The sequence below is a fragment of the Leopardus geoffroyi genome, chromosome B4, assembly GCF_018350155.1.
Source record: "Leopardus geoffroyi isolate Oge1 chromosome B4, O.geoffroyi_Oge1_pat1.0, whole genome shotgun sequence".
Classification (NCBI taxonomy): domain Eukaryota; kingdom Metazoa; phylum Chordata; class Mammalia; order Carnivora; family Felidae; genus Leopardus; species Leopardus geoffroyi.
In genome coordinates, this window is record NC_059341.1 from 65308446 (window position 1) to 65321054 (window position 12609).

General features: G+C 40.6%; 1 protein-coding gene across 11 annotated transcripts in view; it reads left to right on the forward strand.

The window, feature by feature from the left end:
* The window catches only part of FGD4 (FYVE, RhoGEF and PH domain containing 4), a 248462-nt gene that overhangs the window by 156286 nt on the left and 79567 nt on the right, over nt 1-12609 (forward strand). For 10 of the 11 annotated variants that reach the window (XM_045465995.1, XM_045465984.1, XM_045465985.1 and 7 more), the window contains 2 exons: nt 277-460; nt 6061-6571. In XM_045465995.1, coding sequence (XP_045321951.1) covers nt 369-460; nt 6061-6571 — 603 coding nt within the window. In that variant the 5' untranslated portion in view covers nt 277-368. Of the gene's footprint in view, nt 1-276; nt 461-6060; nt 6572-8831; nt 9029-12609 lie in introns of those variants that run through there. The other variant, XM_045465993.1, reaches the window with a different exon arrangement.

Here is a 12609-nt window from a genome sequence, read left to right on the forward strand (position 1 = left end):
TCATAGAAATATATAGATCCTTAGATGTTTAATAAAGCCATATTTAAAATGACCTAAAATTAAAAGAACCGCTTGACTCTTGGAGATGGGATTTCCACAGGACACAGCGAATGTCTAAGATAGATGGAAGTCTGTTGATTAAGATTCAGTACAGATTTGACAGACCCCTTTACAGAAGCTTGATAATACTGAAGATTTTTGCATGAGATATGAAATATGTTTGTTGTGGAACACATCTTAGTGAAATATTCAATTCTTTTCATTTTTTGTCTACAGTGCCTCCAAAGCCATTACATCTGCAGAATCCACCTTCGTCTAATATACACCAAACTCCCAGGCATAAAGCTTTATCTAGTGCAAAACCAAGGATGGAGGAAGTTAAACCTGCCTCTGCTTCTTGTGTCTCAAAAGAAAAACCCAGCAAGGTATCTGATCTCATCAGTCGCTTTGAAGGAGGCAGGTAAGAGCTAATATACAATGGGAAAAGGACGTGGGGAGAGAAAAGCTGTTTGTTTCATGTTAAGATGATAGAGTAATAGATTCTGTAATTCAAAAGTATTTTATTCTACTAGGTTTGGTAGGCTTTTGGAAAGAGTAAATTTTAAAAATATTTAAACTTGCCCTAATATGAATTATCATTTTCTGTATATGACCGGTGTGTAGCACTCTGTGCCAGAAGCTTTTTTATCATGCTGTGTGCTGTATAGATCAATAGATACACTCTCTCATTTCCTTTGTATCTGCCTGTGTCACTCTGGGTTACTCCATTGCATCCTTCTGTTTGTAGCTAGATGTCTGGGTCGGAAGAGCAGGAGGTTGCCTCTATCTCTTTGTTTCTCACTTTGTATGTTTGTGCATGTAGTTTCTGCCGGCCTGTGCCATCTCTGTGGCCTTCTTTCTGACCCACTTTATTTAACAGGAGTCTTCAGTATCCATTCAGTCCCTAGTCCCCTCTCTTCCCTCCTTTGTAAGGAGGAGATATTGCCAGCAGCAAAATGCATGCTCAGTTTTGCATTTATTAGATACAATTTTATATTCTTTAGTCCTAGTGTTTCAAAAAAAGTAGGTGAAAAGTGTATTTCTCACTTAAAGATAAAAATAAACTCATATATGACCTCAGTTGCTTTTTCTTGGAATGCCCATCACTGATGTAAGTAAAAGTTTTTTAAAAAAATTTTGTCAGAAGGATTTTAATTTTATCTGTCACCAAAAGTCTGTATTTAATTAAGCAACATATATAGCCTCCCTTTCATCCTTGAAGCTAAATGTTTCCATTTATTCTGGTGTAATACTTGGGAATGGTTTCCCACTGGGTGATTTCATGATTTATTTGCAGGATGTATTGTTATTTATATAGTAGATCATAGCTTGGAAATACTTCAAAAATCTTCTGAAAATTGTGACCAAGTGCAAAACTACAATGTCCCTCATTTAAAATGCTGGGGTGCCTGGGTGGTTCACTCGGTTAAGTGTCTGACTTGGGCTCAGGTCATGATCTTGTGGTTCGTGGATTTGAGCCCCATGTCGGGCTCTGTGCTTAACAACTCAGAGCCTGGAGGGTGATTTGGATTCTGTGTCTCCCTCTCTCTCTGCCCCTCGACCAGTTTGTGCTCTCTCTCTCTCTCTCTCTCTCTCTCAAAATGAATAAACATTTAAAATAAAATGAGACTATAGTAACAAGTTCTTGACAAAAGGAGTCCAGAAGCCTGTCTTCATTTTTCATTCCCAATCAATTGTGGGAACTTGAGTCATAAACACTAAAATTTCAACATCTTTCCCTCTGAAGTAGGAATTTTAATACCTTTGCTACCTTAAATTACAGTAATCTTTACTAGAATGATTTAGGAAAGAACAATTAAAATTTTTTTTTCTCAGGGCAAGTTGATTCAGTAGCACAGAGAATGACCCTTAACATGTGCAGATTCCCAGGGCCAAATCCAGTGACTGCATAATATCAGGAAATATCAGGAAGGCCTGGAGCCCGGACCCCTGTCTGTAGTGCATACCTGGTCTGGGGGTGGCTTTAGAAAGCCCATGGGGCACCTGGGTGGCTCAGTCGGTTGAGCGTCCGACTTCAGCTCAGGTCATGATCTCGTGGTCGGTGAGTTCGAACCCCACGTCGGGCTCTGTGCTGACAGCTCAGAGCCTGGAGCCTGCTTTGGATTCTGTGTCTCTCTCCCTCCTCTGCCCTCCCCTGCTCATGCTCTGTCTTTCTATCTCTCAAAAATAAATAAACATTAAGTAAAAAGATTAAAAAAAAAAAAAGAAAGAAAGCCCTGAGTGGGTCAACAGGTTGAGCCTTCTGATTCTCACCATTTTGGTAACCCAACTGTTTGCATTCCTGCCCATACATAAAATGGACATAGTTTTTCCACCTGTTAATACCAGTTTTCTTTGACTCTTTCAAACCTCACAGATTCAAAGTCATTTTTTTTTTTTTTTCAACGTTTATTTATTTTTGGGACAGAGAGAGACAGAGCATGAACGGGGGAGGGGCAGAGAGAGAGGGAGACACAGAATCGGAAACAGGCTCCAGGCTCCGAGCCATCAGCCCAGAGCCTGACGCGGGGCTCGAACTCACGGACCGTGAGATCGTGACCTGGCTGAAGTCGGACGCTTAACCGACTGCGCCACCCAGGCGCCCCTCAAAGTCATTTTTTGATGCAAAGTTTGAAGGTTGTATCTAAAGAGAGATGTTGTGGCTTAGGACATGTTAAGCAAACTGGCTTTAAGTGTAGATAGAATGTAACGTGAGCATTTTGGCAAATCTGGTGAAGGGGTGTTACTTGTAGCAGAGTCTGCTGCCAGTTTTAAAAAACGAATTGTCTGTTCTTAGTGAGGTATTACTAGTAGGAACTGGCCCTAAAAGTGTGTGAATGGGTTAGCGTTGCATTGAGTCTACAGGACTCGAATGGAAGTTGTATTTCCTGTTGAGTGATGTCCATGTGCCTACAGTGTGTGTGTAGCTCTCAGGTTTCACCCCAGTTATTACAACTCAGACTAGCATTTTGTGGAATAGAGATTCATCAGGCCAGGTTACCACAGTAAACTGACAGGAAGAGTGGGATCATAGACCACCAACTAGTAGACCACCCTATTAAGACTTTACCTAGGAATCAGAATTTTGCTCTGCAGTAATGCAGGTAACACTATTAAGATGAGTGATTTGGAGGATGTCGTTGCAGCATGTAAATTTTATTTACTTACTTATGTATTTATGTATGTATTATTAGGTTTTTTGGTTTTTTGGGGCATAAGACAAACTGGTATTTTTAACCTATGAAAGATTTCAGGATTATAGAAAGAAATAACATCTTCCATGAAACTGAACACTGGTTTTCCTAAGGCACTTCAAGGCCAACTGTTTTTCCGCACGGTCTGGCGTCCACAAACCAGCAGGAATATATGTATTGGCTCAACCACTGCTTTTACTTACCTCTCCCCACCTTATCCCTATCCCACCTCTACCTGCATATCCCCTGCACGTTACTTATTACAGGAAGTTCTTATCTTTCATGCGTAACTATTCTTTCCCAAAATCCCAAGCAAGTCTAAAGTTTGGTTCAGAGGATCTGCTGAGGATTTTTCTATTGGGTTTCTGGACACTGATGTGGGCAGGAAAAGGAAGACCATACCATTCAAATGTCCAAAGACTGCTTGAGAAATTGTCTAGGCTAAGGGTATACTCTCCCAGAAGGCAAATATTAATGGTGGAGTATGTGATATTTATTTATATTGACAACGAACAACTTTATATATGTGACATTTTCCCCTGCCAGATTTTCCCTTCCCTTCCTGTGGTGCTGAGCTTACCTTGTCTTTTTTTCCTCCCTCATTACCTTATTGCCGTCTGTTGTTGTTCTCTGTTCCATTCTCCAGTCCAGATCAGCAGTGTCCAGGAGGAGTAGAATGAAGGGAGAAGGAAATGCACATCTCAGCACTGTCCGTGAACCGTGTCGCTGTGTCCTCTACCCTGTAACGTCAGTCTGCTCTGGGGAAGAGGCCACCTCTGGACTTTTTTCCCACATTTTATATGCAGCCTGCTCACTTGCTTCTCACTCCATCTTTCATGTTCTAGTGTGTTACAATGTGGGGTTAAGACCATGGAATTTAGAGTCAGACTTTACAGTTTGGACTCTAGCTTTATCATTTCTTAGCCATGTGATACCACCACGTTATGTAAGTGTCCAAGCTTCAATTTCCCTATTTTGGGGTCCTGTTTTCAATTATTATGAGTAGAAACAAATAATGTAAAGAATACTATGTACTTTCCAGCACTTAATAAATGTTAGCCACTGGGCGTGCCTGGGTGGCTCAGTTAGATGGGTGTCCGACTTTGGCTCAGGTCATGATCTCGCTGTCCGGAGTTCTAGCCCCACATCAAGCTCTGTGCTGAAAGCTCGGAGCCGAGAGCCTGGAGCCTGCTTCAGATTCTGTGTCTCCCTCTATCTGTCTGCCCTTCCCCCTCTCATGCCCTGTCTCTGTCTCTGTCTCTCTCTCTCTCTCTCTGTCTCTCTCTGTCTCTCTCTCTCTCTCTCAAAAATAAATAAACATTAAAAAAAACTTTAAAATAAATGTTAGCCGCTGTTATGAATTACTGCCATGATCACCATCACAATCACAGTTACTCATTGCTGATTACTGAGCACTTTCCTATTTCCAGCACTGTGCTAAGTAGTGGGGGTAAAACAGAGAGAACATGATAGGCATGTTCCGCGCCCTCACAGACTACTAGTCTGTACTCATTTTTGTCTCCTTATTAGGTCATAGGAATCTCTCCAAGACTGCAGCCCAGAGATTTATGTTTTTCCTCCCTGGAATCCTAGATTAAAATGTTATGCAAATATTTCTATAGGGACATTGTAATATATTGGCGGTTTGGTTCCATTGTATACTATTAAGAGTTATATATAATATCAAGTAATAACAAGGGCTTTTTTTTTTTTTTAACGTTATTTATTTTTGAGACAGAGAGAGACAGCGCATGAACGGGGGAGGGTCAGAGAGAGAGGGAGACACAGAATCTGAAACAGGCTCCAGGCTCCGAGCCATCAGCCCAGAGCCCGATGCGGGGCTCGAACTCACGGACCGTGAGATCATGACCTGAGCCGAAGTCGGATGCTTAACCGACCAAGCCACCCAGGTGCCCCAATAACAAGGGCTTTAAGGAAGACTAAAATGAGATGTGTAGTTGGTGGTAGAGTGTGCTATAATAGAATAATCCAGGAGGTGATGTCTGAGCAGAATCCTGAATGAGGGGAAGGAGTCAGCCTTCCCATACCTAAGACATACCAATGTCTTAGGGAAGTTGTCTGGGCAAAGAGAACAACAGCTGCAGAGATCCTTAGATGCACACATTGGCTTGTTGGGAATGTGGGAGCAGCAAGGAGGCAGGAGGGGCAGGAGCACGGCAAGGGAAGAGAATGGAAATGAACGAGGCTGGGGCTAGCAGTGGCTTGTGTGTACACAATCCTGAGCCATTGTCAGAATGCTAGACTACCTGTAAGTGTACAGGGTGCCCTCAGAGAGTTCGAGCTCCGTGGTTGACCTAGAGAGATGGATTCCAAGGGGTGGAGAGTGGAAGCAGAGAGATAAGTTAGGTTATGGCAGAGCAGGTGACAAAGTTTCTGAGAATATGTGTTATGCTTTCCTAACAAAAGTAACCTTTGGTTTCCAACCTGTTGATAAACTGAGGGGCTGACTATACTTGTTTTTAAAATGTTATGAAAGTAAAATCTTGGAAAAAGATGGCTTTATTAACTATAAATGTTTCTCACATCTCTGTCCTTACAAATGAGCCATACTGATAAACAGCCTAAGGAAATGTTCCAGACCCTGTAGCTAATGCTCAGTCTTATCATCTTTATTGAAACGTTTATTTAAGGGTGTATAGTATCCCAAGAGACTGAGAACTATACCCGCCTATTCTAATCCACATTTCTAAAACCATCAGAGGAAAGTCTTCACTTAATACCTCCTTTCAGCTGGAATAAGCTGGTCTGTCTTATAGAACTTTCCCATGCCAGTGTTTTCACCCTTCTTTTGTATTTTATCTTCTAGCACATTATCAAATTACAGTGATTTGAAGAAAGATTCTGCTGTGCACCTGAATGCTCCTAGGACCCCAGGAAGGCATAAATTGACAACCACCCCTCAGCAAAAGCTCCTCTCCCAGCATCCACCACAGACGCAGGGAAATGACACAGATCCAACTCAGGGTGTACAGACTGGTGTGGCTAATGGTGTGATGGCAGCACAAAACCAGATGGAGTGTGAGGAGGATAAAGCGGCCACTCTTAGCCCAGATACTCCTATTCAAACTTCAGAACCCTTGCTTGCTATGAACTTAGTGAATGGAGAAGGAAAGGAGAAAACTACCACAGAACCCGCATCACCCATGGCAAATGACTATGATGGAAACGCGTCTGATAGTAGCTGCAGGACCTCCACTGTCAGCCAAGTGCTCCCCCTAGAAGAAGGAAGGGCAGATGCGGAAGCAAACGTGCAAGAGCGGGAAGATGGAGAAAGCCCTCTGGAACAGGAACAGCTGGACCAGCACCAGGAGATGAAGGTAAAGCGGGAGACTGGCTCAGAAGTAGGAGGAAGCACCACCTATTCCACTACTGTCTTAAAACTCTACTTAATAGCACTCGTGAAAGCAATGAGTCAGATCACCCACACTACCAGTTAAACAGTTTTAAGCTTTAGCTGCTAATGGATGTTTCCTCTACTCTATGAGAAAATAGTTCACTTTTTCTTGTGTAGTTTCTGTTGATCTTTCTCTTGTGATTTCAAGAGTCAGAACGTTCTGAAGACTTCAATGTAGGAAAACCACAAGCTTATTGTTTTTACTTGCATAGGAAGAAAATGTTCTTTGTTGCTCTAGATGTTAAGGACACATCCCTAGTATATTTACGGGATAAGCAAGAAGAAATTGTATACTCTTTGCTTTTCAGACATTTCTAATCTAGACCTGGAAGAGTAACTTGAACCAGCAAATGTTTCAAGTAAGGACAGAAATATGGAGGGGGCGGGGCACCCGGGTGGCTCAGTCAGTTAAGCATCCAATTCTTGATTTTGGCTTGGGTCATGATCTCACAGTTGGAGAGTTCAAGCCCAGCATCGGGCCCTGTGCTGACAGGGTGGAGCCTGCTTGGGACTCTTTCTCTGCCACTCCCCCACCCAAGTACGCACACATGCTCTCTCTGTGTCTCTCAAATAATAAAAAAAACAAAAATTTTTAAAAAGGATGCAAATATGGAAGTATTCACAAATTATTCAGCAGATTATAACCGTAACTCTTTCCAGGCTTCTAATTTAAAATTTTTTTCTAACTAGTATGGTTTTAAAACAATTGACTTAATCTTGGATTTAAAGATGATCTCTTTAAAGATCATCTTAGTTCAGCAATTCATTTATAGAAGTAGAAACAGTTCTAGAAATCACTTCCAGAAAGTTGATGTGATTCTCTGGGGTCACAACAATAGCCTGGACCTCTTGGTGTTCTGACTCACAGGCCAGTACTGTGTCCCTGATGCAAGAAATCACAAATTTAAGTGCCTGAATGCAGGAAATGTCAATGAATACGGCATCATGAGTAATGTACTAGAGAGAGGTGAGGCTGTGGCAAAATGGAAGTTCACATCCTTTCTAAAGAGGGCTGCAGTTCAGTGAACTGCTTGAATGGCATTTCTGCCTGTGTGCAAAATCTAAGCTTACAAGGAGCTGATTTGCTGGTGAGATACATTCATAATTTACTTGTGCTATAGCAGAAGCTTTGATAGAATTCTTATAACAAGAGCATTGCATTTGTATTCTTTATTCATGTCAATATAGTGCTTTGAAGAGATTAATAAATATGGCCTTTACACAGTACTTGGAATTTCTTGGGTCGAAGAAGCATCATCGTACAGTTCCCTAGAATAGAAAGTTTGTTTTTGTCTCCAAGGACAAAAAAAGTTCCCATTGCTCAGTCTCTTTTTGATTATAAATAACAATCTGTGTGGGAGAGTTGAGAATTGAAAATTTGACAATTATAGGAAAATCTGTAAATGACAAATCCAAGTCTTAAATCTAATATTTAGGATTTTTTAAAGTTTATTAATTTTAGGACACCTGGGTGTCTCAGGTTAAGTGTCCAACTTGAGCTCAGGTCATGATCTCATGGTCCATGAGTTTGGGCCCCGCATCCAGCTCTCTGCTGACAGCTCGGAGCCTGGAACCTGTTTCAGATTCTCTATCTCCCTCTCTCTGCCCCACCTTTGCCCGCACGTGCTCTTGTGCGCTCTCTCTCAAAAGTAAACATTAAAAAAAATTTTTTTTTTAATGTTTATTTATTTTTGAGAGAGAGAGAGAGAGAGTGCATGTGCAAGCAGGGAAAGGGGTAGAGAGAGGGAGAGAGAATCCCAAGCAGATTCCACACTGTCAGCACAGAGCCTGACATGGGACTTGAACCCACGAAATGCAAGATCATGACCCGAGCTGAAATCCAGAGTTGGACACTCACCTGACTGAGCCACCCAGGTGCCCCTCTATTTAGGATTGTTTATGGTGCTGTGCCTTAAGTGGCATTAACATTAGGCAGAAATTCAAAAGGACTGACTGATAGTAAAATATCAGAGTAAAAAGTGATTGATTGAGGTTTTTAGAACTTTAACTAAAATGAAATCCATAGTAATGTAAAGTTTTCACCAACCCTGAAAAAGATCCCAAATAGACAAAAAGCCAGTGGCTTATTTTCTTCCAGTTAGTGAATTAATTTTAAATGCTGACTCTCAAGCAGGGAAAGTTTAAATAAGGAAGTGGGTGGGAGAAAAGTGAGTCATACTTGGTAACATTATCTGAAACAGTAAAGAAACAGGACATTGCAAAATGAATCTCTTCACTACATGTTGATGTGGTCATAGATTTTAGTGTCTCTGTGCTTGAACCATGGTGAACAGAAGAGAAGGGTAGAATCGAGAACTCAAGACTCCTCATTTGTCCTTTTATAGTTGGAATGATGCCACCAGCAAGCATTTATAAAACAGTAAGAACTATTCTTATTAATATTTTGATTGGTAATGCCTGTGGTTGCTGGGTACGACTTTTTTTTTTCCTGTTCTATATTATTATCTGTACATTTTCATTGATGAGTCTTATTTGGTTTGGGAAAGAATTAATAGGGCTTTCTTATTAAACTAGCGGAATGCATTAGTACAGCTGGCCTTTCTCCTAAGTGGGAATGTAAATAGTAGATGGCACATGCTATGTGTGGGAAGAAAAATGACATCTCTGCAGAGCTATTGCTACAAACACTACGTGTGTCTCTCATCTAAAGGGGAGCATTAGGATTTAATATATATGTGGTGATAATATGTTCTCCTTTGCTGCTCTGGTGTCTGTTAAATTGCATTGGTTCAAATATGCAAACATAAATATTAGTAATGTTAAGGTGGTAAATTTTATGTTATATATATTTGCCACAGTTAAAAACAAACAAAAAGAAATGTTAAAAAAAAAAATAGTATATAGTGGAACCATTGGAACCAGGAAATCTTGATGCTTCTTCTGACTTGTCCACTAACTAGTGATATGACCTCAAACAAATCAATTAAATTATTTGTGCCTTTAGTTAAAGGATATAAACTGGATGTGATCTTAAGGCCCTTTTCAGTGATAATGTAATAATAATTCTATGCTGTTTTTAATAGGTATATTTCTTTGTTAGTATAGCCATCCCCCCATATTGTCAGCTGCTTCTTGAACTGTCTGGTGTGTTGAACGTCTAAGATACTATGGAATACTTTGAATTTCACTCTGCAGACAACTGAAAAAAATTACTTCAGTCTCTATATAATTCGATGTAGAGACTTAAATCAGAAGTCTTAAATAAGGTTCATTTGAACCAGTATTAATTTTTTTTAATGTTTATTATTTACTTTTGAAGGAGAGAGAGAGAGAGGCAGAGTGCGAGCCAGGGAGGGGCAGAGTGAGGGGGAGACCCAGAATCTGAAGCAGGCTCCAGGCTCTGAGCTGTCAGCACAGAGTCCGAAGTGGGTCTTGAACCCACAAACTGTGAGATCATGACCTGAGCTGAAGTCGGTCACCTAACCCACAGAGCCACCTAGGCGCCCATAACCAGTATTAAATTTAATGAGTATTTCTTATTTTTTTTTTCAACGTTTATTTATTTTTTTGGGGACAGAGAGAGACAGAGCATGAACGGGGGAGGGGCAGAGAGAGAGGGAGACACAGAATCGGAAACAGGCTCCAGCCTCTGAGCCATCAGCCCAGAGCCTGACGCGGGGCTCGAACTCACAGACCGCGAGATAGTGACCTGGCTGAAGTCGGATGCTTAACCGACTGCACCACCCAGGCGCCCCTTAATGAGTATTTCTTAAATGCCCACCAAGAATGAGAGCAGGAGGGATTGGGGGATGGAGGGGTAGGAGCAGAATAGAATCACAAAGATAGTTCAGGAAAGTAGGTACACATTAAACTAGATCCCTTTTTTTAATTTTTTAATGTTTAGTTTTGAGACACAGCGAGAACGAATGAATGAGTGGGGGAAGGGCGGAGAGAGAGAGGGAGACACAGAGTCTGAAGGAGGCTCCAGGCTCTGAGCTGTCAGCACAGAGCCCAACATGGGGCTTGAACTCACGAACCGTGAGATAATGACATGAGCCGAAGTTGGACACTTAACCGACTGAGCCACCCAGTTATCCCCACATTAAATTAGTTCTTGAACAGGCATTATTAATAATGAAAACTGATTTGAAAATTGTCTCAGCTTGTGTAACTTTCACTGATATCTAATGTATTGTGATCAAGAATCACTTCAGTGGTAAATATAGAATACTGTTAAATTTACCATATAAAAGATAAAGAATACCTACCTCATTGAAACTCTTGTCCCTACCATACTTGAGCAAAGCTACACTTTTCCAATACTTAAACTTTTGCAGCATCAGTGATCTAAAATATAGCCAGACACCTCAAAGTAGGCAGATTGTTGTTTTTTTTAAACCTCTGAACTAAAGGAAAATTGTGAGTACTTTGTGACACCTTTAGCTCTTACCCACAAGGTGTTATCAGTGTCTTTAAATTAAAGTTAGATATGTATAACATGAGATTAAAAAACTGAAATCTACTAAAGGGGATATGTTATAAGGAAACCTTAAAACCTATACATGACAGGGAAGGTAGGGGCAGAAGAATATCATGTGTGCCTGTGCAGGCATGCCTACCTGAGGGCACAGTGGGCAGGGTGTGGACAGTATTATAATAGTATTTGGCATGATGAATTTGGGTTATCAAAAATAGCTTAAACTATATTAAGAGACTCAGGCAAATGGGTCAATCAGTACATTTTAGAATGAATTTCGTTTGAAAATGGTTATTTTTTTTTTCCCTCAGATCTGTGTGCTTCGGTGGGTAAGCTTCATTAGAAATGCACTAATGTGGGGGCGCCTGGGTGGCGCAGTCGGTTAAGCGTCCGACTTCAGCCAGGTCACGATCTCGCGGTCCGTGAGTTCGAGCCCCGCGTCAGGCTCTGGGCTGATGGCTCGGAGCCTGGAGCCTGTTTCCGATTCTGTGTCTCCCTCTCTCTCTGCCCCTCCCCCGTTCATGCTCTGTCTCTCTCTGTCCCAAAAAATAAATAAACGTTGAAAAAAAAAAAAAAAGAAATGCACTAATGTGGAATGCAGTCATTGATTATGCCACATAATAAACACCTTTCTTTATAGTTTTCATGAGCCTGTTAGTATCCAAGATGTACTTTAACAGGTTGTGTTCATAGATCTTTCTGAGATTTATTCAGTGTTTCCTTCCTCTATATTTCATATTGTAGACCAAGTATAAACACATAGATGTGACCTTTTAAAGACTAAAGTTGATAGAAATTACATACCTGTTGGCAGCATAAACTCAAAGAAGCAATGTATTTAAATTTAGTAATAGCTTTATCCAGAATATTACAGAAACATTTTAAGTTAATCATTCATTTCGTGAAAAATGAAAGAAATTGTGTAATAAAGTGAGGAATTAATGAAGATAGAGATTTGATAGAACTGATGGAGAATTGATATTTATAGAAACATTTTTGTTTAAAAACTTAAATTTTCTTTCTAGTTTTTTTTTAATTACCATTTTACTTATATTTTAACATAATCTTTGAGAGTTTATAACCTTTGAACATACTCAAATAAAAATTAAGAAGACAGGGGCACTTGGGTGGCTTAGTTGGTTGAGCATCCAACCCAACTCTTGATTTCTGCTCAGGTCATGATCCCAAGGTTGTGGGATCGAGCCCCAAGTTGAACTCCATGCTGAGCATGGAGCCTGCTTAAGATTCTCTCTCTCTCTCCCCCTGTCTCTCTGTCTCTCTCTCTCTGTTTCTCCCTTCCTCCCTCTGCCCCTCACAAAAGAAATTAAGATAATCATCTCTTAAAGAAAAGAATGACAGAGAATCAAATTCAGAAGTATTGCAAGTAGAATGTCAATGCTGTAATCCAAGTTAAGTCACTTCCTTTTCTCCTTTGATTTCACTTAATTGTAACTCTTAACACTATTGATTTTGCAGGATGTAATGTGAGGTATCAGAGTTTTCTGGCAGTTAAAACATAATGT